At 50.1% G+C, this 24,109-nt stretch overlaps 1 protein-coding gene, 1 long non-coding RNA gene, 1 other non-coding gene and 1 pseudogene across 3 annotated transcripts in view; 3 read left to right on the top strand and 1 right to left on the bottom strand.

The window, feature by feature from the left end:
• The window catches only part of DLG5 (discs large MAGUK scaffold protein 5), a 134,876-nt gene extending 125,686 nt beyond the window's left edge, over positions 1 to 9,190 (top strand). Inside the window, exons 28-32 of the mRNA XM_023204848.1 lie at positions 3,423 to 3,566; positions 3,811 to 3,938; positions 5,049 to 5,158; positions 5,886 to 5,995; positions 7,430 to 9,190. Of these exons, the coding sequence (XP_023060616.1) occupies positions 3,423 to 3,566; positions 3,811 to 3,938; positions 5,049 to 5,158; positions 5,886 to 5,995; positions 7,430 to 7,533 (596 nt within the window). The 3' untranslated portion in view covers positions 7,534 to 9,190. The remainder of the gene's footprint in view (positions 1 to 3,422; positions 3,567 to 3,810; positions 3,939 to 5,048; positions 5,159 to 5,885; positions 5,996 to 7,429) is intronic.
• On the bottom strand, positions 6,782 to 18,009 carry LOC111537810. Its single transcript, XR_002730118.1, has 2 exons — positions 17,542 to 18,009; positions 6,782 to 8,354 (listed from the first exon to the last, which is right to left on the bottom strand). It is a non-coding gene; the product is annotated as an uncharacterized LOC111537810 (long non-coding RNA).
• An 856-nt stretch (positions 18,010 to 18,865) lies between these two features.
• On the top strand, positions 18,866 to 20,494 carry LOC111537974 (annotated as a pseudogene).
• Positions 20,495 to 23,781: 3,287 nt separating this feature from the next.
• On the top strand, positions 23,782 to 23,886 carry LOC111537984. Its single transcript, XR_002730164.1, has one exon. It is a non-coding gene; the product is annotated as a U6 spliceosomal RNA (small nuclear RNA).
• The last annotated feature ends 223 nt before the right edge of the window (positions 23,887 to 24,109 follow it).

Genomic DNA, 24,109 nt, shown 5'->3' with positions numbered 1-24,109 from the left:
GCCCCTTTAGGGGCTTGTGCGGGAGTGTCTCAGGAATATATGGAAGACTGGTTTGCCTTTTATCTTAGTCTGCTAGGGCTGCCATAACCAAATACCACAGGCCGGGCATGATGGCTCACACCTGTAATCCCAGCACTTTGGGAGGTTGAGGCAAGAGGATTGTTTGAGGCCAGGAGTTCGAGACCAGCCTGGGCAACATGGCAAGACTCCCATCTCTACAAAAACTTAAAAAAACCAATCAAGTGTGGTGGCGTGTGCCTGTAGTCCCAGCTCTTCAGGAGACTGGGGCTGGAGGATGACCTAAGCCCAGGAGTTCAGTGCTGCAGTGAGCTATGATTGTGCCACCCACTTCAGCCTGGCAACAAAGCAAGATCATATCTCAAAAACAAAACAAAAAAACACCCAAAAAACCAATACCACAGACTAGGTGACTTAAATCACAAGAATTCATTTTCTCCCGGTTCTCAAGGTTGGAAATCCGAGACCTGGGTGCCAGTGTGGTTGGTTCTGGTGAGGGCTGTCATCCCGCCTTGTACGCGGCTGCCTCCTTGCTGTGTCCTCACATGTTGGAGACAGAGAGATTGATCTGTGGTGTCTCTTCCTCTTAAAAAGCCACAGTTCCATCAGATTAGGGCCCTACTCTTCTGACCTCATTTAACTTACCTCCTGAAGACTCCGCCTCCAAATGTAGTCACTTTGGGACTTAGGGCTTCAGCATATAAATGTTGAGGGGACACAGTTCAGTCCACAGCACCTTTTAGAGAAAGCCATTGCAGTATGGTCTAAGGTTGGAACCCCCAAGACCATGCCTTTGCTGTGCCCGTATCACCTTGGATACGCTAGTTTTCTTCTCCAGTTGGAGTCAGTGACTCATAAGATGCTGTCTAGTCTTACGATTCTGCAATTGTGAGGACCTCTGGCAAAGAAGATTGTCAGGGAGGAACAGGAATCTCCTAAATTGGTACCCCACAATGTGGAATGTTAATAGTCATTAAGGGAGAATATTTTTTTAACCATTAACATTTTAATGTATTTCTTTCCAGTTTTTTACTTAATACACAAAACTGAGATTACAACGCATTATACCATTTTCATCCAGATATTTCCACTGTCATATTGTTAGCATCTTCCCATATCAGTAATGTTCTTCCAAACCATTCTTTTAAGCACTATATTGAATTCCGCCCTACAGCGACTGTGCCATAATTTGAGAATATGATTCTTATACCAGTAAATGGAGGGAACGGTGACATAGTGTACATCAGCAAGGAAGTGGATAAGTCGATGCAGAGGAAGTGTTCATGGCATGCCCAAAAGAAGTAGAGAGGCCCACCATGAATCACCAGGGATGCCTCCCAGAAACACAGCCCCAGACAAGGAGCGAGTTACAAAATATCCACCGACACACTTAAACAATGTGTATTTCAGGTTTCCTTTAGCATATAAAAGTCAGTTTATGAGAACTAGGGTACACTTCCAGCTCATAATAGTGGTTACCTTCAAGGGGGCCAGTGGGGACTGGGGTTGGGGAAGGGGTATCAGAGAGGAGTTGCTGGCTTTATCCATGAGGTTCGGATTTGTTACAGAAAGGATTTGTTTATGTAAACTCCTCTCGGAGGAAGTTCTTTGTCCCCTGACTCCTCCTCGGAGCCTTCACTCAGAACCACATGGGGTTCCAAGGTGGTGAATGTGACCACCAAACCCTCCAGTTTTAAACAACAGAGCTGCTGGTCACCAGGTTAGGCAAGGCTGTGTAAAAGACTGTATGGACGTATGTGGATAATGATCAGTTTTTTAATTTATTATTTATTTATTTATTTTTATTGAGCTCTAGTCTTGCTCTGTTGCCCAGGCTGGAGTAGAGTGGTACAGTCTCAGCTCACTGCAACCTCCGCCTCCTGGGTTCAAGTGATTGTTGTGCTTCAGCCTCCCAAGTGGCTGGGACTACAGCCACACGCCACCATACCCAGCTAATTTTTGTATTTTTAGTAGAGATGGGGTCTTGCCATATTGACCAGGCTGGTCTCAAACTCCTGACCTCAAGCAATCCATGTGCCTCAGCCTCCCAAAGTGCTGGGATTACCGACGTGAGCCACCACTCCCAGCAGAGATCACTTCTAAAAACACATGTGGGGACAGGGCAAGGGAAGAGGAGAGACTTGACTTACTCCCCCTGAGTTTGCCCACAGGTTGGTCTTCATGGAGCCTGCTGCTGCAGCTGGCACTGTGCTTGTGTTCTCCTGAGACTTCTGCCTCCTGGTCCCTGTGCCTGCTCTGCAGTCGCTCCTTGCTCTGCATATGCCTACAGATCCCTCCAGGCCGAGCCTCTCGTGGACCCTTCCTCCCAAGCCTGCTGCCATCTTGTGCTCTGCCCTTCCCGTCACCTCCATACTTACTCTCTTGCCCGGCTCTTTCTGGAGACACCGCTCTCATCCCACTTGCCTCCTGGGCCTGCCCAAGTGGTCTCTTCACCCTGTCATCCAGCCACAGTGTCTACTGAAGCCTGTCACTCCTGGAATTGCCAGGCAGCTCTTGCGTGCTGTCTTGCTGTTCATGTGTTGCTCTGTTGTGACTCTAGTTAAAGCGTGCCCTTTTTAAGGGCAGGAACTCTGTGTTCTATTCTTTATTATGTTTCTGACATGCCAGCACAGTGACTTATACCAGGGAGATGCCAGGAAGATGCTTGCTGGGTTTTAGATCGTGTTCTCCCTGCAAGGACTTTATTCATTTGGTGCAAGGGGAGGTTTACTGCATGTATCAACTAGGATATTAGTTTTGACTGCTTTAACTGAAACCAAATAACAGTGGCTTAAGCATGATGGGCAGTTTATTTCTCTGTCATGTACAAGCCTGAGCTGTGGGTGATGTGGGAGAGGCAGTTGTGTTCTGAGGATCATCCAGGACCCAGGTCCCATCTTGTGACTTTTCCATTTCTTAAGGGTTATCCTCAACTGCATGGCCAGAGCTGGCTCACAGCACTCACCCATTCTAGCCGTGCAGATGGGGGAGGCCTCACCTCTGTCACTGGGCAGGTCTGGGTTACACTGACCACACCTTCCTGGGGAGTGGGAGCTCTCCTGCCAAACCCCAGAGGCTGCCTTGCCAGAGAGCAGAGGAGAATGGAGATGGGGCAGGGGAAGCAGGCGTGGACCCACGAGGAAAAATCAGAGCAGAAGGAAGCTCTGGGATGAGTGGTTGAGACCAGCTGCCTCTGGTGTTCACAGAGGGCGTTGGGGGTGCTCATGCTGGACTCCAGGGGTGACGATGCCCAGGTGTACCTGGGACATGAGATTTTCAGTGCTGAAGCTGGGGGAGTCCCAGGCAAATCAGAGTGGGCAAGGTCAGGGAGCGGGGTACCCCAGCCCCACTCAGGTCCTCCACCCCAAGCTGGGTCTGTGACGCTGCTGCTCTCTCTCCCTCAGATTCGGTGAGCCTGGCCTATCAGCGGGTCCAGAAGGTGGACTCTGCCGCTCTGAGGCCTGTCCTGATTCTGGGGCCTTTGCTGGACGTGGTGAAGGAGATGCTGGTGAATGAGGCGCCTGGCAAGTTCTGCAGATGTCCCCTTGGTAAGGGGCACGGGGCACCCTCTATGCCTACTGGGTTCTTGGTCTCTATGTCCCTGTCCGCCTGCCTGCCCAGCTGTGCACAGCGGGCGGCAGCACTGGGTGGCGGATTTCGCAGTATTTCAGAAGCCTCCTGACGTGGGTCAGATTCCTGCACGGCAGGACTGGGTACTGACAGCTGCTGAGCAGTATTCTTCCCCTGCTCCCTCTGCTGGGGCTCCCTGATTCCTGTGTCTGTGTTTTGCAGAGGTGATGAAGGCCTCCCAGCAGGCCATTGAGCGGGGTGTCAAAGATTGCCTGTTTGTCGACTATAAGCGGAGAAGCGGCCATTTCGATGTGACCACTGTGGCGTCAATAAAGGAGATCACAGAAAAGGTACCCAGGGCTTCAGTCTGAGGGTTAGGCATCCAGTATTAGACCCCCTGTGCACAGGTCTGGGCCCCTGGTCTGTGATCCTCTGCCCCAGCGGCTCTCAGACCTTAAGTAAGCCCACCGTGTTGTGTTAGTCTGAGTTCACCTGCACCTGGGCTTGCCCTCATGGCTGCTGTGTGTTTCTGCAGGCACATCCCTTGGCGGGGGTGGAGGAGCTGCCCTGTGTGCGTGCCACCCATCTCCCTCTCTGGCGGGTGGCGGGGAGTCTCATCTCTGATGAGAGTATTGAGCTCTGCAGAAAGGCCTCTTGCAGGGCATTCCAGAACGGGGTCCCCAAATGCATGTGCCGAACAATTTCACATGCACCTTCTGGGGACAGGAACGTACCTTCCCTCAGGGTCCCTGCCCCTAAAAGGGCTATGTCTCTTGGTGCCTTTGAACATCCTAGGCAGCATGAGGGCGGGGACATCTGTGGGGAGTGCTGGCGGGGCAAACACTTGGAGTCTGAGGTCAAGGCCGCTCCTTGGGCTGCATTTCTCCAGGCTGCTCAGCTTGCTCACTGGGCTTTGCTTTCCTTCTCTGTGAGATGAAGGTGTTGACTTCTCACTGCTGAAAGTGGGCGAGCTCTAGTTGGGGGAACACCCTGGTGGAGCATCTGGGGGTGGGGAGTGCACGGGCCTGCACTCCACCTGGAGGCCTGGGACGACAGACATACTTCAGTCCCAGCCACATAAAGGCTCACCAGACTCTGGCTCTTCATTCGCTCAGTCTGGCAAAAATAATGCTTCAGAGGCCAGGGTGGGGCAGGGCTTTCAGAAGGTCCCTGTATCTGGGCAAAGGCAGGAAAGGAAGTTTGGAGTTGGGCTGGCCACCCCCCCCCCGCCCCCCCCCCCCCAGCCCTGGCTGCCATCCTTGGCCTTCATCACAGCGAGTGGGGTTTGTTGGGAGTTTCCTGGGTACAGTTTCCCCATGGTGCACCGTGTGGCTTTACTGCCTTGTTTTTGTTTGTGGGTAGAGCTCTGTGAGGTGAGGTGGGTCCTGCTGGTGGCAGGACAGGGGGCTGGCTGCCCCTCCCTGCCCCCCAGGGCTCACTCTGCACCCCCCTACCCCCAGAACCGACACTGCCTCCTGGACATCGCTCCCCACGCCATCGAGCGGCTGCACCACATGCACATTTACCCCATTGTCATCTTCATCCACTACAAGAGCGCCAAGCACGTCAAGTAGGTGACTGGCCCCTGGGCTCTGCTGGGGCCTTCTCACAGCTATGGCTGGGAGCCCAAGTGGGGAGCAGGGTGTGTTGGGGTGGGGGTGTTGAGGAATGAGAGATGGGCCTATGAGTCTTGAAATAGGTAGCACATGTAGAAAATGACCCTTCCCTCTTGGCCCTGTCCCCCACTCAGAGGTGGTGTCAGCCAAGCGCAGCCCCTTCCCCATGCCCATCTGCCATTTGGGTGCTGCCACTGTTCCTTGGGCATGGCCAGCTTGGTCTGCGCAGCTCCCCTCCTGCCCCAGCCCCCTTTCCTCTCTACGTGCTGCTTAGGAGCAGGGAAGCTGATGGCCTGGGCAGAGTCCCACTCAGCCCCGAGCTGGCTCATGACTCAGGAGCTGTTGCCTTTGCTGAGCTTCGGCTCCTTTGCTGCTTGGGCCAAGGGCTCACCAAGACCCTGCTCCATTTTGGCTTTCTGTGCTGCTGAGCTGCTGGGACCTATGCTGGGGCTGCTGGTGCGTCTGCTCCAAGTGCATGCACTGGGGTGCCCTCCTTCCGCCCTCTGCCCAGAGCTCCCCCGCAGCCTGCAGACTGTTGCTATGCTTTATGTGGGGAGCACGTGGGGCCTCCCCCCACAGCCTACCCCTGCCTCGATGGGGCCCCTGTTAGCCTGGACAGAGGAAGGAAAGAGGGCCTGGAGGAGGCTCAGTGCTCAGCCTGGTGTCGGGCTGTCCCCACAGGGAGCAGAGAGACCCCATCTACCTGAGGGACAAGGTGACTCAGAGGCATTCCAAAGAGCAGTTTGAGGCGGCGCAGAAGGTTGAGCAGGAGTACAGCAGGTACTTCACAGGTAGGTGTGCGTGGGCCTGGAGTGGGGAGCAGGCAGCAGGGAAGGAAGCAGAGGCTTCCCAAGACAGTTTTCTTAGCGGTGGAGAAGCCCACGCTGCCTACATGCTCCCAAGTGCCGTCATGAGCATGTTGCTGACAAGTCAGGTGTTCAGATTGCAGTCCCTGGCCAGCATCAGGATTCTCATGGGTTGAATGTCAAGCTCACTGATCTTGGCCTCAGGTCCTGCCTGGCTTGCCCACTCGTTTTCACATGTGCAGTGGTGGGTCTGTCTCGCAGCACAGGTGACGTTTAGTGCAGCCACGGTGTCCTCAGGCATGGCGGGGACTGCAGCAGCCCCTGGTGTGCCAGCAGTGGCTAGGGTCCCATCTGTCCCTAGCACCCTCCAGGCTGGGCCAGTTTTGCAGTGGGATTTGGCAAAAAAAAACAATGCTGCCCCCTTACCATCTCTGGTCTTCAAAGTGAAACAAACTCAATGAAGTGTGGTTCTATTTCACCTTCCGGCCTTCAGCCTCTTGAGGAAAGTCTGTCATTTGCAGGGCATTAGCATTTGCAGTCACAGAGGATGGGACAGGGATTCTAATTGCATTATGGAGAGTGTTATGATCTAGTCCAGGGACCTGGACTTGGTGCCCGTGTGTGTGTAGGTATGTGCATGTGCAGGTGTGCATGCCTGTGTGTGTGTGTGTGTGTGCATATGTGTACTTTCATTTCCAATTCCTCACAGACTGGTATTTAGCCAAATACACTGACAATTCCTAGAGATATGAAAATTTTACAACTCTAAAACTTGGAAAAGGTAAGCTCCATTTTTTTCTTTTTAGATTCAACAGACAAAATTACGACGTCCCGTTTCCATAGCACTCCGTTAGAAACGTCCCATTTCTAAACACTCACTGTCAATTTCTGAGCGTGGCTTGTTGCAGTCAGGGCTTGGTTTGTGTCCAGGTGCTGTTCTGTGGAGCACACTGGAGTTCCCCTGGCCTGCTGTCTATAGACCCCGGCGTCAAACTCCTATAGTACAGAGCTGGCCCGAGTTGGAGTCATCATCGTGCTGTGACTCTCCTCTTGGCCATGAGCTGTCTGGCTCCTTAAACTGGTCGTTTCCTGCAGAATCCTGCTAACAATTAGACCACCGCTACATGTCCTCCAGACTTCTTTCTGATGCCCTGGGATTCCCCCAACCATCACAAACCCAACCCAGGGTATTACTGCAGTGGGGTGGGCAGTTTACATGTGAGTGATCAATTCACGAGGGGCAATTTTCTTTCCCAGTTTCTTGTTGGTGAAGGAGAGTCAGGTGGGGATGGAGCAGAGTGCCAAGTAGCTCAAAGCAGACAGCTACACAGTAGAAAGAGTGCAAACTGTACTGCCTTGCCTCAAACCTGGGGTCTTACTCTGAGCTGAATGACATGTGTCTGGGGGTCTCTTTTGCAGGGGTCATCCAGGGAGGAGCCCTGTCAAGCATTTGCACTCAGATCTTGGCAATGGTCAATCAAGAACAAAATAAAGTCCTGTGGATTCCAGCCTGCCCGCTCTAGGAGAATGCTGTGCTGTGGATGACTGCAGCTGGCCGCCTGAGGGGATGCCAGGCTCAGCTCTTTTCTAGCGACTGAAAGTAGAAGTCTGTCCGTCTGTGAACATGCAGGGGAAGGATCCGGAACCAGGACCCAGAAGCACCTCCTTTGTAGACAGAGGGCCACAGCTACGTGCGATCCAGGCCCAGGCCCGCGCCCTTTGCCCCTGTCACACGTGTTCTTTAACACAAAACAGATAACACTAAAGACGGGTTCAGCACCCACCTTTCTTTAGCCAGCTGATCAGAGATGCTGCAAAGAGAACCTTTTGGATCACTCGTTTACAAACATTTTCTAAGTATTTGGTGGTTTATGTTTACTTGAATGGCTCCATGTTGCTGGTGCCCAGCCCCTGCCCCCTCTGTCAACCCGTCGCTTTGGTGTTGGTTTCGTTCCCGTCTTCAGCAAAACGACCTTGGAACCTCAATGGGGGCTGCTTTGCTTTGGGAGGTTCTTGGTGGGACCAGAGCTTTGACAAAGCTCCTGCTCCTTGGTGGCACCTCTCCTGGAAGGACATCACAACTGCAGGTGCTCAGACTGCCTGTGGCAGCAGAACCAGTGCCTTTGGCATTTTCCTCCCACACTGGGGAAGGTGACTTTGGTGTTCTTACAAACTCGTCTCTCGGCCTTTCTCTCCTGCCTTCCACAGCCTCTCGTTTCTCCTCCATCTGTGCTTATTACTTGAGCACTGTGTCTGCTCTGTGAGAGCTGCGTGGGCAGGGCCGCGGTGGGGTCCAGGTGGTGTTCAGCTGTGCTGATGCCTGCCATTGGGTCCTCCTTAGGTTCTGTAAGTCGTGACAGCCTTCATCAGTGCAGTGTTTGCAGGGTAATTCTTAAACCTTTTAGAGGGTGGCAGGTACATCAGTTCCTTTTAATATGAAAACATTCATGTTTCAGACATTGAATTGAGAGCTTTTAGGGGAAGCATAATGGTGATTGTTGTCACTATCAACAGTCTAAAAAGAAAAACTGAGGTCTTTTTAATCTTGGTTACAGCACTCACGGCATGCACCTTACTCAATGTGGGTGTCTTCGTTTGGGCTTTTTTTTTTTTTTTTTTTTGCACTTCTGAGGCTGGATACGTCTGGCTGAAGATTTGATGTGGTTCCTCCTTAAGCTGTGCGTCCTGTTAATGATAGGTACTGTACTGGGCTCTGTGTAAGTGTCATTGGGGTAGGACCTATATTTTAATACTGTTCCTAACATTTCATTTTACTAGTGAGAAATCTTTGATTTCATTTTATTCTTTGTAATTCTAGACACTAGATTGTAGTTTAGCCGTAACTGATGTTTTTTAAAAAGGGATATATTTTCTTGCACAGTTGTTCAAAAAAGAGACAAGTTTCAGTCCTCAATACTGTCCTTTGTTTTACAGGTACAAGTTTTCTAGCTCAGACAAACTATGAAAAACTGTAGACTATTCTCAAGGTATTAACTCACAGAACTACCCCCTCTGGGGGTAGGGGCTGTTTTCTAAGTTGCAGGCAGAGTGGGACTGAGATGGTACAGTGTGCACAGACAGGTACTGAGCTGACAGACTGGGATTTTCTGTACTAAAATGTTACTTTGTATCAAAAGTTAAACAGGCTTTAGTACAACAAATAAAGGTCAATTTCTGTAAGGTTGTGTTTGAAGATGCGAGTTTTTAATCTTCCTAGTCGGTCAGCTTTCCTGTATTTCTAAACTTGAGACAGCTGCTCTCCTCTGCAGCACGTAGCTGGAGTTGGCTGATATGTAGTTTCTTTTTGGCTCACGTGACAATCCATGGTCCCTGCTACCTGCTGCGTCAGCCTCTCTCTCACTCCTTCCTCCCCTTCCCTGCCGCCCATCTGTCCAGTGTGGCATGAGCTGGTGACAGCAGCCAGACTGCCCATCTGTGTGAGACCCAGAGCCTGCCCTCTGGCCCTCACATTCAATTCTGCAGACTTGGGAAAAGCAAAAGGGAATGAGCTGAGTGCTCTGGGCAGCATTCTCAGTCAGGGCCTTGTCTGGGGCCCCCAGCTGGGAACGGCCCCACCTGCCTGGGGGCTGCTTTGTGGCACCTGACAGCATCACATTGGGAGATCACCCAGCATTGCCAGACTCCCAGAACAGGCCACACGGGCTTGAACTCCGTGTTGCAGCCTGGGCCTTTAGCTGCAGGAAGCCAGGTCTGAGGTCTGGGGCAGAGCAGAGCCCTCCTTCTCCGATCCTTTTTCTTGGGGGGACTTGGGGGCAGAATGTTCTCCAGAAGCCTCACTCACACTGCACTGGTGGCCAGGCTGGTGGGGGCAGACTGGTGTGGATACCTCCCTCATCATTTCCTGCTGGGTAAAGTTCCACCATGGCCCTGCAGTCTTGATCTCACCTGTGGGTACGGGGTGTCAGAGAGCTGTGCAGTGCTCTGGTAGTTGGAGTGGGCCCTTGTGTCCGTAGGGACAAGGCCTGCCTGTGCCTCCTTGACAGCCCACACCCAGCGCCATCCTCAGAGTGGGCAGCAGCGCCATCGATCTTTTTTTTATTTTTTTTGAGATGGAGTTTCGCTCTTGTTGCCCAGGCTGGAGTGCAATGGCGTGCTCTCGGCCCACTGCAGCCTCTGCCTCCCGGGTTCAAGTGATTCTCCTGACTTAGCCTCCCGGGTAGCTGGGAATGCAGGCATGTGCCACACCACGCCCGGCTAATTTTGTATTTTTAGTAGAGACGGGGTTTCTCCATGTTGATCAGGCTGGTCTCGAACTCCTGACCTCAGGTGATCCGCCCGCCTCAGCCTCCCAAAGTGCTGGGATTACAGGCGTGAACCACTGCTCCCGGCCTAACACCATCGATTTTAAGTCACTGGCTGGGCAGATGGGGGTGTGGGGGTTGGGGCAGTGGCTAGTGGTTTTAGGGCTGGTTTCTAGCTCAGATGTGATGCCAAACCTTCACAGTTGCACTTCTGCCACTGTGGTTTTATTTTCTTCTTCAGATTTTTCTGTAATTTCCAGATTTTCTACAGGCACATTGGTTTTCTTTTATAATTACAAGGGGGAGGGGGGAATCCTTTGTCTTTTTCAAATGGAAGGCAGTTAAGTCACTCTTAAGATTAACTCTTAACTCTTAAGCAACAGTTAAGATTGCTCTTTCTGGACACACGGGCCTTGCAGGGCAGCCCCAAGACATGCTGTCAAGCAGCCCTGAGAGGATTTGTACCCTGGTGGGTTAGAGGCTTATTTACACCACATGGAGACCGTGCTCGGGGGCGGGATTGTGGGCACAGCCAAATGGGCCTCCTGGAGGTGGTGTCTGTCTCATACTGGCTCAGATTGTTCTGGAAAAGCAGGCAGATTTTCAACTCCAGCCATAAGGCCAAGAAATTGAATATGAGATGACCTCTGCGGCCCCTTCCCATACTAACAGCTATGATTCTGTGATACGGGTGGGCAACAGGAATCAAATGGAGCTTGACTTTGCTCCTGGCCTAGCAGAGGTTATGGGAAACCCCAGCTTCAAGGCAGGAGGAGACCTCATGTTTAGGTGCAGACCCTGAGCGGCTCTGGAGGAGAAGTCGAGCACCAGCCAGAAGCCTCAGGCTTTCTTTCCAGCAGAGACAAAGCTTTGAGGCTCAACAGCAGTGGACTAACCAGAGCCTTGCTCCAGGAAGCTGAGCTGCCGCCTCCTGTGGGGTTGATGAGACACAGGGCCACAAGAGTCATGATGTCAAGGATGAAGAGAAACGTGAAGTACAGGAAGGGATGCAGAGTGAACATAAACTGCAGACAAGGGCGCACATGCTGGTGTGTGAATGGTGGACCTCTCAGCGGATGGGGGCTCCAGGGCGGGTGGGCCTTCTGTCCTGCCCCCTTCTGCTACTTTTCTGGCCTGTGGGATCCCTCAGCCTTCTCTTGTCTGTCCATACTCTTTCATTTGCTCTCCCTTTGTAGAACATAGTCTCTGGAGTCCTGATGGTTCCCCTTTAGTTTTCCCTATTATTATGTGTTTTTATCTTTTTTCCCCCCAACTGTGAAAAGATGTCATACCTAGAGAAGAGCATATCCAATGTAAGTGTATAGTTTTGCTTTTAAGTAGAGATGGGATCTTGCTATGTTGACCAGGCTGGTCTTGAACTCCTGGGCTCAAGCAATCCTCCCACCTTAGCCTCCCCAAGTGCTGGGATTACAGGCATGAGCCACTGTGCCTGGCCATAAATGTATAGTTTAAAGAGAAAAATGGATAGTGTTTCCATCTTTAAGGAGCAGAACACTACCACTACCTTAGAAGCACTCGTATGCCTTCACCCAGTTGAATGCCCCACGCTCTCCACCAAAGTAAGCGCTAGCCTGACCTGTAGTTAATAATTTCCTTGCTCTTCACATATTGTTCAGTTTTAAAAACATTGAGCATGAAGCACAGATTAGCTGTGTGGGGAAGGCACAGTGTTTCCAAAGTTGAATGAAGTCCGCTGGAGAACGTAATGTGATCTCAAGGTCAGAGTGGACCTCAGCTTCCCCAAGAATTTACAAGGGGCCCTTCTGGGGAAGCCAGGGAACAGCAAGGCTTGAATGAGTCTTGGGTGTAGCAGGGCTGCCACCGTCAGGGCCGCCCTATCCATGGACCAGATCCTGATCATCTGGCAAGAACGTGGATGGAGGGTGCTGGCTGCTGAGTTCTGTTTTTGCAGTCCCACAGCTGACCTTTCGATTTCAGGAGGAAGTCAAAGCCGAGCACTGCTGTGGGATGGATTGAGGACTGCAGCTGATCTGGAGGGCGGGAAGCTTTTCCATCATGTCAAGATAAGCCAAGTAGAAAGAATGTGGACGGGATCACCTGGGCAACCTGTCTTCAGCTGAGCTGCGGGAAGCCCGCAGGGATCTTGGTGCCGGTGGCTCCTGACGTGTCTGTCCTGAATCCTTGCTCCAGACCAGAATCACTGGCCTCGGGGTCTGGTGCCAGCTCTCATCTTGACACCTCTTCTCTATTTTGCTGAGAATCTCCTGGGAATGTTGACTACTTCTTTTGATTTTCCTGTCCCCCTCTCCTTCGATGAACCTGTTTCCTGGAGGAAACACTTGAGGAGAAAGGCTTAGCCACGGATCTGAATTCTTTCTCCACAGGAGGGTCTCTGGGTTTATCTTCTCCTATGCATCTTCTTCTTGAACAGGGCTGGACGAAGTAAAAACTAGTGAAGTGTGGCTGGGCGTGGTGGCTCACGCCTGTAATCCCAGCACTTTGAGGGGCCGAGGCAGGCAGATCACAAGGTCAGGAGATCGAGACTGTCCTGGCTAACACGATGAAACCCCGTCTCTACTAAAAATACAAAAAATTAGCTGGGTGTGGTGGCAAGCGCCTGTAGTCCCAGCTACTCAGGAGGCTGACGCAGGAGAATGGAGTGAACCCAGGAGGCAGAGCTTGCAGTGAGCTGAGATGGTGCTACTGCACTCCAGCCTGGGTGACAGAGCAAGACTCCATCTCAAAAAAGCAAACAAACAAAAAACTAGCAAAGTCTGTTCATCCTGGTGTGTGGATTGGTATGTCTGGGTTGGGAGGCCAGAGGCTGGGGTGGCCACGCAGACCCTGAAAGCCAAAACAGCAAGGGCTGTGGGCATCTGCCGCAGACTGCTTCCCTCTTCTTTCTGGAGCTTCAGTTATTTATGTGCTGGGGATCCGGGACAGTTCCCTCATTTTCTTTTCTTTTTTTTTTTTTTAAGACAGGATCTTATTCTGTCACCCAGGCTGAAGTGCAGTGGTGCGATCATAGCTCACTGTAGCCTGCAACTCCTGGGCTCAAGCGAGTCTCCCGCCTCAGCCTCCCAAGGAACTAGGACTACAGGTACACGCCACCACGCCCAGCCAGTTTTTAAATTTTTTGTAGAAACGGGTCTCACTATGTTGTCCAGGCTGGTCTCAAACTCCTGGCCTCATGATTCTCCCACCTTGGCCTCCCAAAGTGTTGGGATTACCGGTGTGAGCCCCTGGGTCTGGCCAGCTCCCTCATTTTTTGGTTGCTCCAGTGTCGTTTTGTCATTTTACTCTTATTTTGTGGAGATGTACTCAACTTTCATCCTTCAGTCCCTTCTATTGAGTTTTTCAGTTTTGCTGACATGTTTTTAATTTCCAAGAGCTCTTTTATATCTTCCTGTACTTGTTTCATGAGTACAATATCTTATCTGAGGATAGTATTCTTTTTCTTCATCCCACATAATTCCAATTCCTCTAAGTTTTTGTTTGGTTTTGTTTTGTTTTTTGCCTTGGTCTTGGTTTTGCACATGAGAGGCTTTAACCTCAGGTGTCAGGTAATCACTGGGTGTTGACTAATGATGAAGCCTGGGAAATGTAAAAGTCTAGATCAAATGGGTGAGAGTGCGGTCTTTTGAGTCTTTTGAGTTCCACTGTCGGATGGTCTAGCTGGGCTATTCACTGGGGAAGCACAGCAGTGGTCTCTTTAGGTCTTCAGAGATTTGCCAGATTACCCCAAGGGGCCCCTTCCTATGTGACAGGAAGGATCGGCCTGGCTGCATCTTTGAGCCCAGTAGGGGAAGAAGGCTGGGACTCCTCGCACTCAGCATTCAGCATGACAGCATGTGGTCACTTCATCCTTTTGTTTTCAGTGTGGCGGCCATTCTCTGGATCCGTGCTGGCATCCCCTAGTAATTGCGAACCTCTCTTACACTCTCTTTTTTTTTTTTGAGACGGAGTCTCGCTCTGTCGCCCAGGCTGGAGTGCAGTGGCGCTATCTCGGCTCACTGCAAGCTCCGCCTCCCGGGTTTTACGCCATTCTCCTGCCTCAGCCTCCCCAGTAGCTGGAACTACAGACGCCTGCCGCCTCGCCTGGCTAGTTTTTTGTATTTTTTTTTTTAGTAGAGGCAGGGTTTCACCGTGTTAGCCAGGATGGTCTCGATCTCCTGATCTCCTGATCCGCCCGTCTCGGCCTCCCAAAGTGCTGGGATTACAGGCTTGAGCCACCGCACCCGGCCACCTCTCTTATACTCTCTAGAGAATAAACCTCCTAGCTTCGGCCATGTGGAGGAAAAGGCTGTAGCTCTGTGGCTTGGAAACTAGGAATCGGTTTCTTACCCAGCTTTTACCCATTCCATACTTAAGCCTCCTCTCCACTCCAACTTCTGTGGGGTAACAATGCCACAGTTCTGTGTATTTAAAGATTCTTAGCATTTTCTTCTGCTCGTTTTGGATGTGGTATTATCAGGTCTGTTAAGGAAGTTGCCACTGGTCTCTGCTTTTCAACTTCTAAAATGATTTTGTGGTTGTTGCCCCTTTGCTTTCTCTGTATTTCTTTTCTTTTTTTTTTTTTTTTTTTTTTTTTGAGACGGAGTCTCGCTCTGTCCCCCGGGCTGGAGTGCGGTGGCCGCATCTCAGCTCACTGCAAGCTCCGTCTCCCGGGTTCCCACCATTCTCCTGCCTCAGCCTCCTGAGTAACTGGGACTACAGGCGCCGCCACCTCGCCCGGCTAGCTTTTTGTATTTTTTAGTAGAGACGGGGTTTCACCGTGTTAGCCAGGATGGTCTCGATCTCCTGACCTTGTGATCCACCTGTCTCGGCCTCCCAAAGTGCTGGGATTACAGGCTTGAACCACCGCGCCCGGCCTCTCTCTATTTCTTAAATTAGTGTCTTTTTAAAAGAAATTCTTTTTACTGTTTTATAATAGGATTTTAATAGGGGAGCAAAATTAAGTTTATGTATCAATCTGTGATTTTTTAACCCCAAAGTAAGGTTTTTCTTTGCTATTATTTTACTATCATTTATTGGAGTCTTGAAAGGCCTAAAATGTATACCTTATTCCTTCTAACAGCAGCATCCTAATTTTGGGGTGTGTTGGCCAGGCTTTAATTAGAGAGGAAGAACCAGTATTTTTCATATATACATAAATTTGTTAAAGGAATTGGCTTATAAGATTGTGGGTGCTGGCTAAGCAAGTCCAGAATCAGGGAGGTCACGGGCACAGACCACAGTTATTGTCTATGGGCAGTCAGGAGGGAAGAGAATGAGCAGAATGGAACACCGCAGGCACAAGTACGGCAGACACCACTGCCCATGGGTGGAATTTCTTTTCTTTTGGAAGCTTCAGCTTTTAAATTTAAAGGCTTTTTAGGCTTCTGCTTTTAAAACTTTTCAACTGATTACATCTGGCTCAGCCAGATCTTTCAGGATACTCTTTTTTTTTTTATGAGACCTAGTCTCGCTGTGTCACCCAGGCTGGAGTGCAAAGGCACAATCTCGGCTCACTGCAAGCTCCACCTCCTGGGTTCACGCCATTCTCCTGCCTCAGCCTCCCAAGTAGCTGGGCCTACAGGCGCCCGCCACCACGCCCGGCTAATTTTTTGTATTTTTCAGTAGAGACAGGGTTTCACCGTGTTAGCCAGGATAGTCTCGATCTCCTGACCTTGTGATCCACCTGCCTCGGTCCCCCAAAGTGCTGGGATTACAGGCATGAGCCACTGCGCCCAGCCTAGGATACTCTCTTAATATCCATCACATCTGCAAAATACCTTCACAGCAGCACCTAGCTTAAATAACTAAGGACTGTCACTGAGTCAAGTTGACATGTACACACACACATCATCATCATCATCACAGTGGGTTTACCAGTAACTTTCTTCACCAGTTTCTCATAACTGAGCATTTGGATTACATTCTTGTTATTTGTGTTTACAGACTTATTTAACATTATACTTACAGAAGCTTCTGTGGGGAGTTTTTAGTTTATAGATAAGGACATCAGGACCATCAGTTACAGTAAACTGCCTAAGCTGTTCTCTTAATGCTGGGTACCATTAAGAATAAAAGAAAATTTGTTCTTTTTCTGAATTGCTGTCACAGATACAACGTGCTCTGCGGAAGCTTAGGAACATCTGAGCTACTTTAATGTACTCTCACTTAAGTCATTTAAAGATGGATAGAGGTGCTGATAAGTAAATATGACAATAAGAAGTGGGAATGGCAGGGCCTTAGGTGCCCACCTGCAGACTAGAGTGCTGTGTGGGGCCAGGCTGTGCCCCGAGCACATCTAGGGTGTGTGGCCGGTGTCTGATACACATCTCAGAACACAGAGTGGAACAGAACAGAATAAAAAAACTGCTTCACTTTCAGCACAAATGCATGCTGGTGTTGCTTTTCCGTAGAAATAAAAAGTGATAAATCTAAAATTACATGATATTTTGCTGTAAATAACAGCTCATTTTTATTAAGATTATCTGCTAATAATAGAATGAAGATAAAATACATTTAACCTTTGCATTTTACAAGTTTTAAGTTTTTCTTGATGTTTGGTAACCGGTTTTTACATTTTTGTGTTTGAGATATATTAAATATTTACTTTTGTTAATATATTGTATAATTTCTGAATAGTTCCTCTTGTTCTTAAAAACCAATGTACTTTTTTCGAAATGCATTTTTCTTTTTTTTTTTTTTTTTTTTTTTTGAGACGGAGTCTCGCTCTGTCGCCCAGGCTGGAGTACAGTGGCGCGATCTCTGCTCACTGCAAGCTCCGCCTCCCGGGTTCCCGCCATTCTCCTGCCTCAGCCTCCCGAGTAGCTGGGACTACAGGCGCCCGCAACCGCGCCCGGCTAATTTTTTGTATTTTTTAGTAGAGACAGGGTTTCACCGTGGTCTCGATCTCCTGACCTTGTGATCCGCCCGCCTCGGCCTCCCAAAGTGCTGGGATTACAGGCGTGAGCCACCGCGCCCGGCCGAAATGCATTTTTCATAACACCCTAAATACTTATTACTTAGTAAAAATAGTATTTTTAAGGGCTACAAGATTTGGACTCAGCAGGTGATTCCAGGAGGCTGCTGCTTGAGGGAATCTTCGTTTGTGATGAACACAATTGTTTAAAACCAAAAATCTCAGAGTTGAATCTGAAACGTGTGTGTCCATGTACATATTCCTGAGGATCAGAAGGCAGGTTCCTTATTTCACGTTAAAGCACGGATAATTGGCTTTTAGAAATGGAACCAATCAAAATGTCTACAAATGTGGAAGACTATGGCGGGGAATCCTACCAGGAGAACATCTTTGGGTCCCCTCAGCCTCCTCACTCCAGTTACCCCCACAATTGGAGAAGAAAGGCCCAGGTATTGGAGAACAATGCCAAAGCAATGCTTGATCCTGGCTGGAGTCAGTTCTTCTGTCCTGTACCGCTAGGCTTGATTTTCCTGTGTGGTGTAATAGATGGATTATATGGTATTGTCAATGTTGCTAGTATTAAGAGGTTAGAGTTACCGCTTATAACCCAACTCCCTGGTCAGCAAAATCCAGTGCAATATCCACGCTGCCTGGGAAGGGAGCTCAGGATGACAAGCCGACTGCGGATGAGGTTGTGTCAATATCCAAATGTGTTCCTGATGATACATTCTTCTGTGCTGTTGTTGGATCTGCAGAAGGTCATTGCCAATGCCAATCAGGTTCAGAGAGGTTTAAAGCCTTCATGCTGTCTATTCATAAGTGGGAATTGACTGACTCAGTTTCTTAATCACAGCTCTGCCCCACCTGTTTATTGATTAGGTCAGTGTGCGGCCTTGGGCTGATCTGTCATCATGGGCATCATTGTGACATCATTCTAGAACCCAGGGATGGAACTAGCTGAGCAGTCAAGATGGTGGCCGTACATGCCCAGGTGATAAAAGCCAACACAGACCCGTGTATGGATGGGACAGTCCCTGCAAGCAGCAGCAGAGATCCAACCATTCCTGGCTGCAGTGAAAGAGGTTAAAAAGACTCACAGGAAGTTTGACCTGTGCCCAGATGCCACCCTCATCCAAGAGATTTCCTAGTCATTCCACAGCAGCCAGTTGGTGGAACAAGAAACACACAACATCATGTGCTGGGCTCAAAGCCCTGGAAAGGAGGGCAGGAACTATAATCACAATACTTTGTGCTTGTCGCTGCATCAGCCTGCATGGTCAAGCATGTGGGCTGTGACATGGGGACATCCCGCAGGGGACACAGTGCCCTCAAGCTTATTAGATAGCTAGGTATGACAACTGAACCATTCTGTGGGGGGTGAATTCAGGGATGAAAAACAAAGGTCCACAGTGGGCATGGTACATGTCCCCACAGTGGGGAGCCAGTTCCTCTTCCAAAACTGCGGGCCTCAGATGACCCCCAGGACCAGGTGGAGGCCTGACTTCTTGATTTTATGAAGGATCTCGCAGGCCACACCTCCAAGCTGGGTTGACATAGGTGAATGAAGGACTGGATGATTTCAGTGGGTAGGACTGAAAACCTCCTTGGCTTGGAAGACCGCTCTCTGGAAGGATTTGGTGACCAGACCTTCCTGGGGCATTTTTTTTTCCCAAAAATAGAAGGGATATAAAAAATATATACATGGCAGCCCCTGCCCCCGGCCCGCCTGGCCTGCCTGGCCTGCAGCGGCAGCGTGGCTGTGCAAGTGGCCACTCGGGTGTTTATGTCCGTTGCCGGTCTCGCGGCAGCCTGGCAGACTGCCTGATCAGCAGCGGCACCGGCTGCATGCCCGAGGACGGGCTCACCGCACAGCAGCTCTTCCCCAGTGCCAACGGCCTCACCTACAACGACTTCCTGATTCTCCTAGGATTCATAGACTTCATAGCTGATGAGGTGGACCTGACCTCAGCCCTGACCCATAAGGGCTGAAGACGCCGCTGATCTCCTTCCCTGTGGACACTGACAGAGGCTGACATGGCAATCAGGATGGCTCTGATGGAAGGTATTGGTATCATTCACCACAACTGCACCCCAGAGTTCCAGGCCAACGAGGTGCGGAAGGTCAAGAAGTTTGAACAGGGCTTCATCACAGACCCCGTGATGCTGAGCCCCTTGCACACCGTGGGTGATGTGCTGGAGGCCAAGATGCGGCATGGCTTCTCTGGTATCCTCCTCACTGAGACGGGCACCGTGGGCAGCAAGCTGGTGGGCATCGTCACCTCCCGAGATGTCGAGGGACATCTTGCTGAGAGGGACCACACCACCTTCCTCAGTGAGGTAATGACGCCAAGGATGAAACTGGTGGTGGCTCCAGCAGGCATGACGTTGAAAGAGGCAAATGAGATCCTGCAGTGTAGCAAGAAAGGGAAGCTGCCTATCGTCAGTGATCGTGATGAGCTGGTGGCCATCATTGCCCACACCGACCTGAAGAACAATCGAGACTACCCTCTGACCTCCAAGGATTCCCACAAGCTGCTGCTGTGGGGGGCAGCTGTGGACACCCATGAGGATGACAAATACTGCCTGGACCTGCTCACCCAAGCGGGCGTCAACGTCATAGTCTTGGACTCGTCCCAAGGGAACTCAGTGTATCAGATCACCATGGTGCATTACATCAAACAGAAGTACCTCCACTTCCAGGTGATTAGGGGGAACGTGGTGACAGCAGCCCAGGCCAAGAACCTGATTGATGCTGGTGTGGACGGGCTGTGCCTGGGCATGGGCTATGGCTCCATCTGCATCACCCAGGAAGTGATGGCCTGCAACTGGCCCCAGGGCACTGCTGTGTACAAGGTGGCCAAGTATGCCCAGTGCTTTGGTGTGCCCATCATAGCCGATGGTGGCATCTTGACCATGGGGCATATGGTCAAAGCCCTGGCCCTTGGAGCCTCCACAGTTACCATGGACTCCCTGCTGGCCACCACCATGGAGGCACCCGGTGAGTACTTCTCAGACGGGGTGCAGCTCAGGAAGTACCAGGGCATGGGCTCACTGGATGCCATGGAGAAGAGCAGCAGCAGCCAGAAACAATACTTCAGTGAGGGGGATAAGGTAAAGATCGCACAGAGGGTCTTGGGCTCCATCAAGGACAAAGGGTCCATTCAGAAGTTCGAGCCCTGTCTCATAGTGGGCATCCAGCATGGCTGCCAGGATATCGGGGCCCACAGCCTGATGTACTCAGGATACCTCAAGTTTGAGAAGCGGACCATGTCAGTCCAGATTGACGGTGGTGTCCATGGCCTGCACTCTTACGAGAAGCAGTTATACTGAAGACAGCAGTGGAACCTGAAGTGGTGGAGGGGGTGCACCCCAGTGTCCACCTTCGGGCACAGTCTCCCTCCATCGCTGAGTGATCCACAGATTTGCACTACAGGTTCCCCAGCTCCTTGCTAGGGAGAGAGGAGGGGAGGTCCTGAGGGGTCTGCGGCCTCTTGCTCAGCGTCCCCTGCAGAGTCAGGACTGCTCCCTGGGCCAGGCTGCCCTGGGAGACCCCCAGCCCAGCCAGCTGGACTCTCAGGCCCTGCACCTGCCCCAGGTCTTTCTTGCTGCAGCTTGCTGCAGCCTCCTCCAGCCTGGCCCCCACCCCAGGGGCAGGCAGCCCCTCCTGGCTTCTCCTATAGGACACCTCTGTGCCCCTAGCCCCCCAGGAAATGGTGCTCTCCTGGCCCTGCCTCTGGCCCTTCCAGGGCCGCTGCCCCCTCAGCCATGTGGCACTTCTGAGCTCTTGACCTAGGCCAAGTACCCTGGGCTACCCTTGGGTCCTACTCCTCAGGCCACTCCCCTGTCACTGGCCCTGGGGAGGAGGCTGCCCTGGTCATGGCCACCTGCCTGTCATTCCTGACTCACCACCGTCCCCAGGTGTACAATTCCTGCCCTCTCCTCAGCTGCAGTTGAAGGCTTTAACTTTGCACACTTTGGGATCACAGTCGCATCAGTGTGTATTAAATAATCAGAATAAATCAAGTAGGTTTCAACGCCTCCAACTATCTATATCTATGTATAGATATATATATAGATATCAGTCTTATGCCACTCTTCATCCCAAAAAGTAACACTATTTTTATCCATTTCTTAATCCCTACTGCTGCTTTCTGCAGATACCAGCTAAATCAAATGTGAATTCCTGCTCCCTCCTTCACACGCAGAAGGTAGCATACATAAATGTTCAGTATCTTATCTTTTTTTCCACATAACACAGAAAACAGGTGTCGTGACCCTATTGCAGTCACTGCTGTGGTGGCAAATGGACTCATCAGAGGAGGGGAGTCTGAAAATGCAGAACTGCCAGACGAGGAGCCCAAAGATAGGAGAACGCAAGTCCATGTCAGTAGGGTAAGGTTCAAAGTGCATCCCGGGGAGCCTGCTTCACTGGCAAAGGTACTACCAAAACGCTAACGAGCCCTCGAGAAAGACAGAGAAGACTGGGAGAGGGGTGTGTGTGTGTATGGGATGGGGGTGGGGGAGCCCTGGGGCTATGTGGGCTCTTAGCAGAAGAGTTGCAGCCCCTGCCCTGGGAATCACATGTAGTGATTCCTGAGTGTAGAACAGCCATTGTATATCCTGGGGTCACAGGGAATAGAGATCTTCTCCCAAAAGTGGACAAGGAAGAGGGCCTGTCTGGGCTCACCCCCTTGATGCTTATGTAATATTTTGAGCTTGAAGTGTTGGATGAGACCTTGAGACCTGAAGGGAAGGGAGGAGCTTGGAGGGAGGGACACCAAGTACTTCAAACGTCCTGGGAAGTGAAGAAAGAAATGTATATTGGCCGCCACCAAGAAGAAGATGGCAGGGAGGTTTCCCCTGAGGACTAGGAGGAGTCGGTGGTCCTCCAGCACTGTGGGTGGAGATGCTGCCTTCGGGATTCACTATGGGTGACGACTGGATGGGACCAGAAAGATAAAAGGTCTGGACCTCTGTGGTCTTGTGCAGTGTGCACCACCATGGGAAAGGGCTCTAATATTTGCAAAATACCTACTATGTGTCAGACATTATACTGGGTGACTTTCATATGCTTTTATATGTTTGCCCAGGGTTAAGGTCCTTTATTCTTTTTTTTTTTTTTTTTTAATGGTCAGTATTTCATTGTGGCATTCTTTTATTCAAATTAAAATTAAACTTATTTTTATGAGATCAATGTAATTAACTACATGTCTAATATAAAGAGCAACAAACCTTGTTATTTTAAAACCACAGAACGTTATTTTGATATATTGAGCCAAATATGCAAAACTTGACTTAAAATTGCATATTTGACACCTTTAAGATAAATTCTACATGAAAATCTAAATCCCTGCTTTTATTGTAAATATTAATATAGGCACATGGAAAACATCCAAAGCAGTATAAGCGGGGCATGAAGTAAAAAGTCTGAAGTTCATTGACAGTGTAAATGGTCTATTACTACCTTAACTGTGATCACGCTTCACTTCTGTAATAATTGTAGACCACCCAAATGGGAATGAGCAACAGCTACTTATTCTCAGCTTGGTATATCCCCCAGAGAGTCAGCCATGGTCATTTGCCATTGCAGACACTCAAAGGCAGTCAGGGGAGTGAGAAAGCTTTATAGTAGGAAAAGGGGAGCTTCGGGTGAGCCCTGATCAAAGGCTGTTGGCATCTGGAGGCTGCGGGTGAGCTAACTAGAAGCAGGGTATCCTATGTGATTGGTTAGGGAAGCATATTTGGCCTTCTCTGGTTGGTCCTACTAAAGGATTTTCAAAGCAGAGGCAAGAATTAGGGAAGCTGGCAGGTATTGATCAAGTCCTGGCCATTTGGGACCAAAGGCTACAGGGGTTGTTTGGCTTCCTGGACTGGTTGCTGCAGACTGTGGGTCAGAGTTCTGTTTTTGTATATGATCTTCCCATTGTCTGTATATTCTGGTAGATCCCATAATGAAACCACCAGATATGAGTTACATACAGCATGAAGTAAGTAAGTACACAGTGTCAACTGGAATGTGTTCTTGCCAAAAATCCTCCACCTGGGTCTTATCAAGGCTTTAAATCCAACTACTGGTTTATAGGAAGCTTAGGGATTGAAGCCACAATCAGGCAAATCTAAAATGAAGGATATTCTGTAAGACAATGACCTGGTCTCTTCAGTGCTATGAGTTTAAAAAGGGCTGGGGAAGGAGGGCTGGTGGGAGGACTGGTTTAGATTAAAAGAATGTTAAGAGACTTGAATAACCAAATAAAATAAACATTGAAACTGGCCCAATTTTCTCATAAAACTGAAGCTTGGGCTGGGTGCAGTGGCTCACGCCTGTAATTCTAGCACTTTAGAAGGCCAAGGTGGGTGGATCACCTGAGGTCAGGAGTTCGAGACCAGCCTGGCCCACATGGCAAAACCCCGTCTCTACTAAAAATACAAAAATTAGCCAGGCATGTGCCTGTAATCCCAGCTGCTTGGGAGGCTGAGGCAGGAGAATCGCTTGAACCCAGGAGGTGAAGTGTGCAGTGAGCAAAGATGGCGCCACTTCACTCCAGCCTGGGTTAAAGAGTGACACTCTTGTCTCACAAAAAAAAAAAAAAAAAGAAAAGAAAAAGAAAAAAAGAAAAGTGCTCGCTTCAGCAGCACATATACTAAAATTGGAGCGATACAGAGAAGATTAGCATGGCCCCTGTAAGGATGACATGCAAATTGGTGAAGGGTTCCGTATTTTAAAAAAACAGAAACAAAAACCTTGAAGCTTGGAAAACTTAACATTTGTCTTATCTGAGTTCCTTTCTTGGGAAACCAATCATTGGGCCTCCTGAATGATACCAGGAACTGATTTTCCAGATCACTGCCACTGGACAATGAGGTGCACCTGCTGCTTCTTGACCAACTTCTTATCCCTGCCTCATTCCTGTTTTCCTACATGTGGTTACAATGAGATGCTGGACC

The sequence above is a fragment of the Piliocolobus tephrosceles genome, chromosome 9 (genome assembly GCF_002776525.5).
Source record: "Piliocolobus tephrosceles isolate RC106 chromosome 9, ASM277652v3, whole genome shotgun sequence".
Lineage (NCBI taxonomy): Eukaryota > Metazoa > Chordata > Mammalia > Primates > Cercopithecidae > Piliocolobus > Piliocolobus tephrosceles.
The sequence above is the reverse complement of the archived record's forward strand: the minus strand, read 5'-3'. Positions and strand labels throughout refer to the sequence as shown.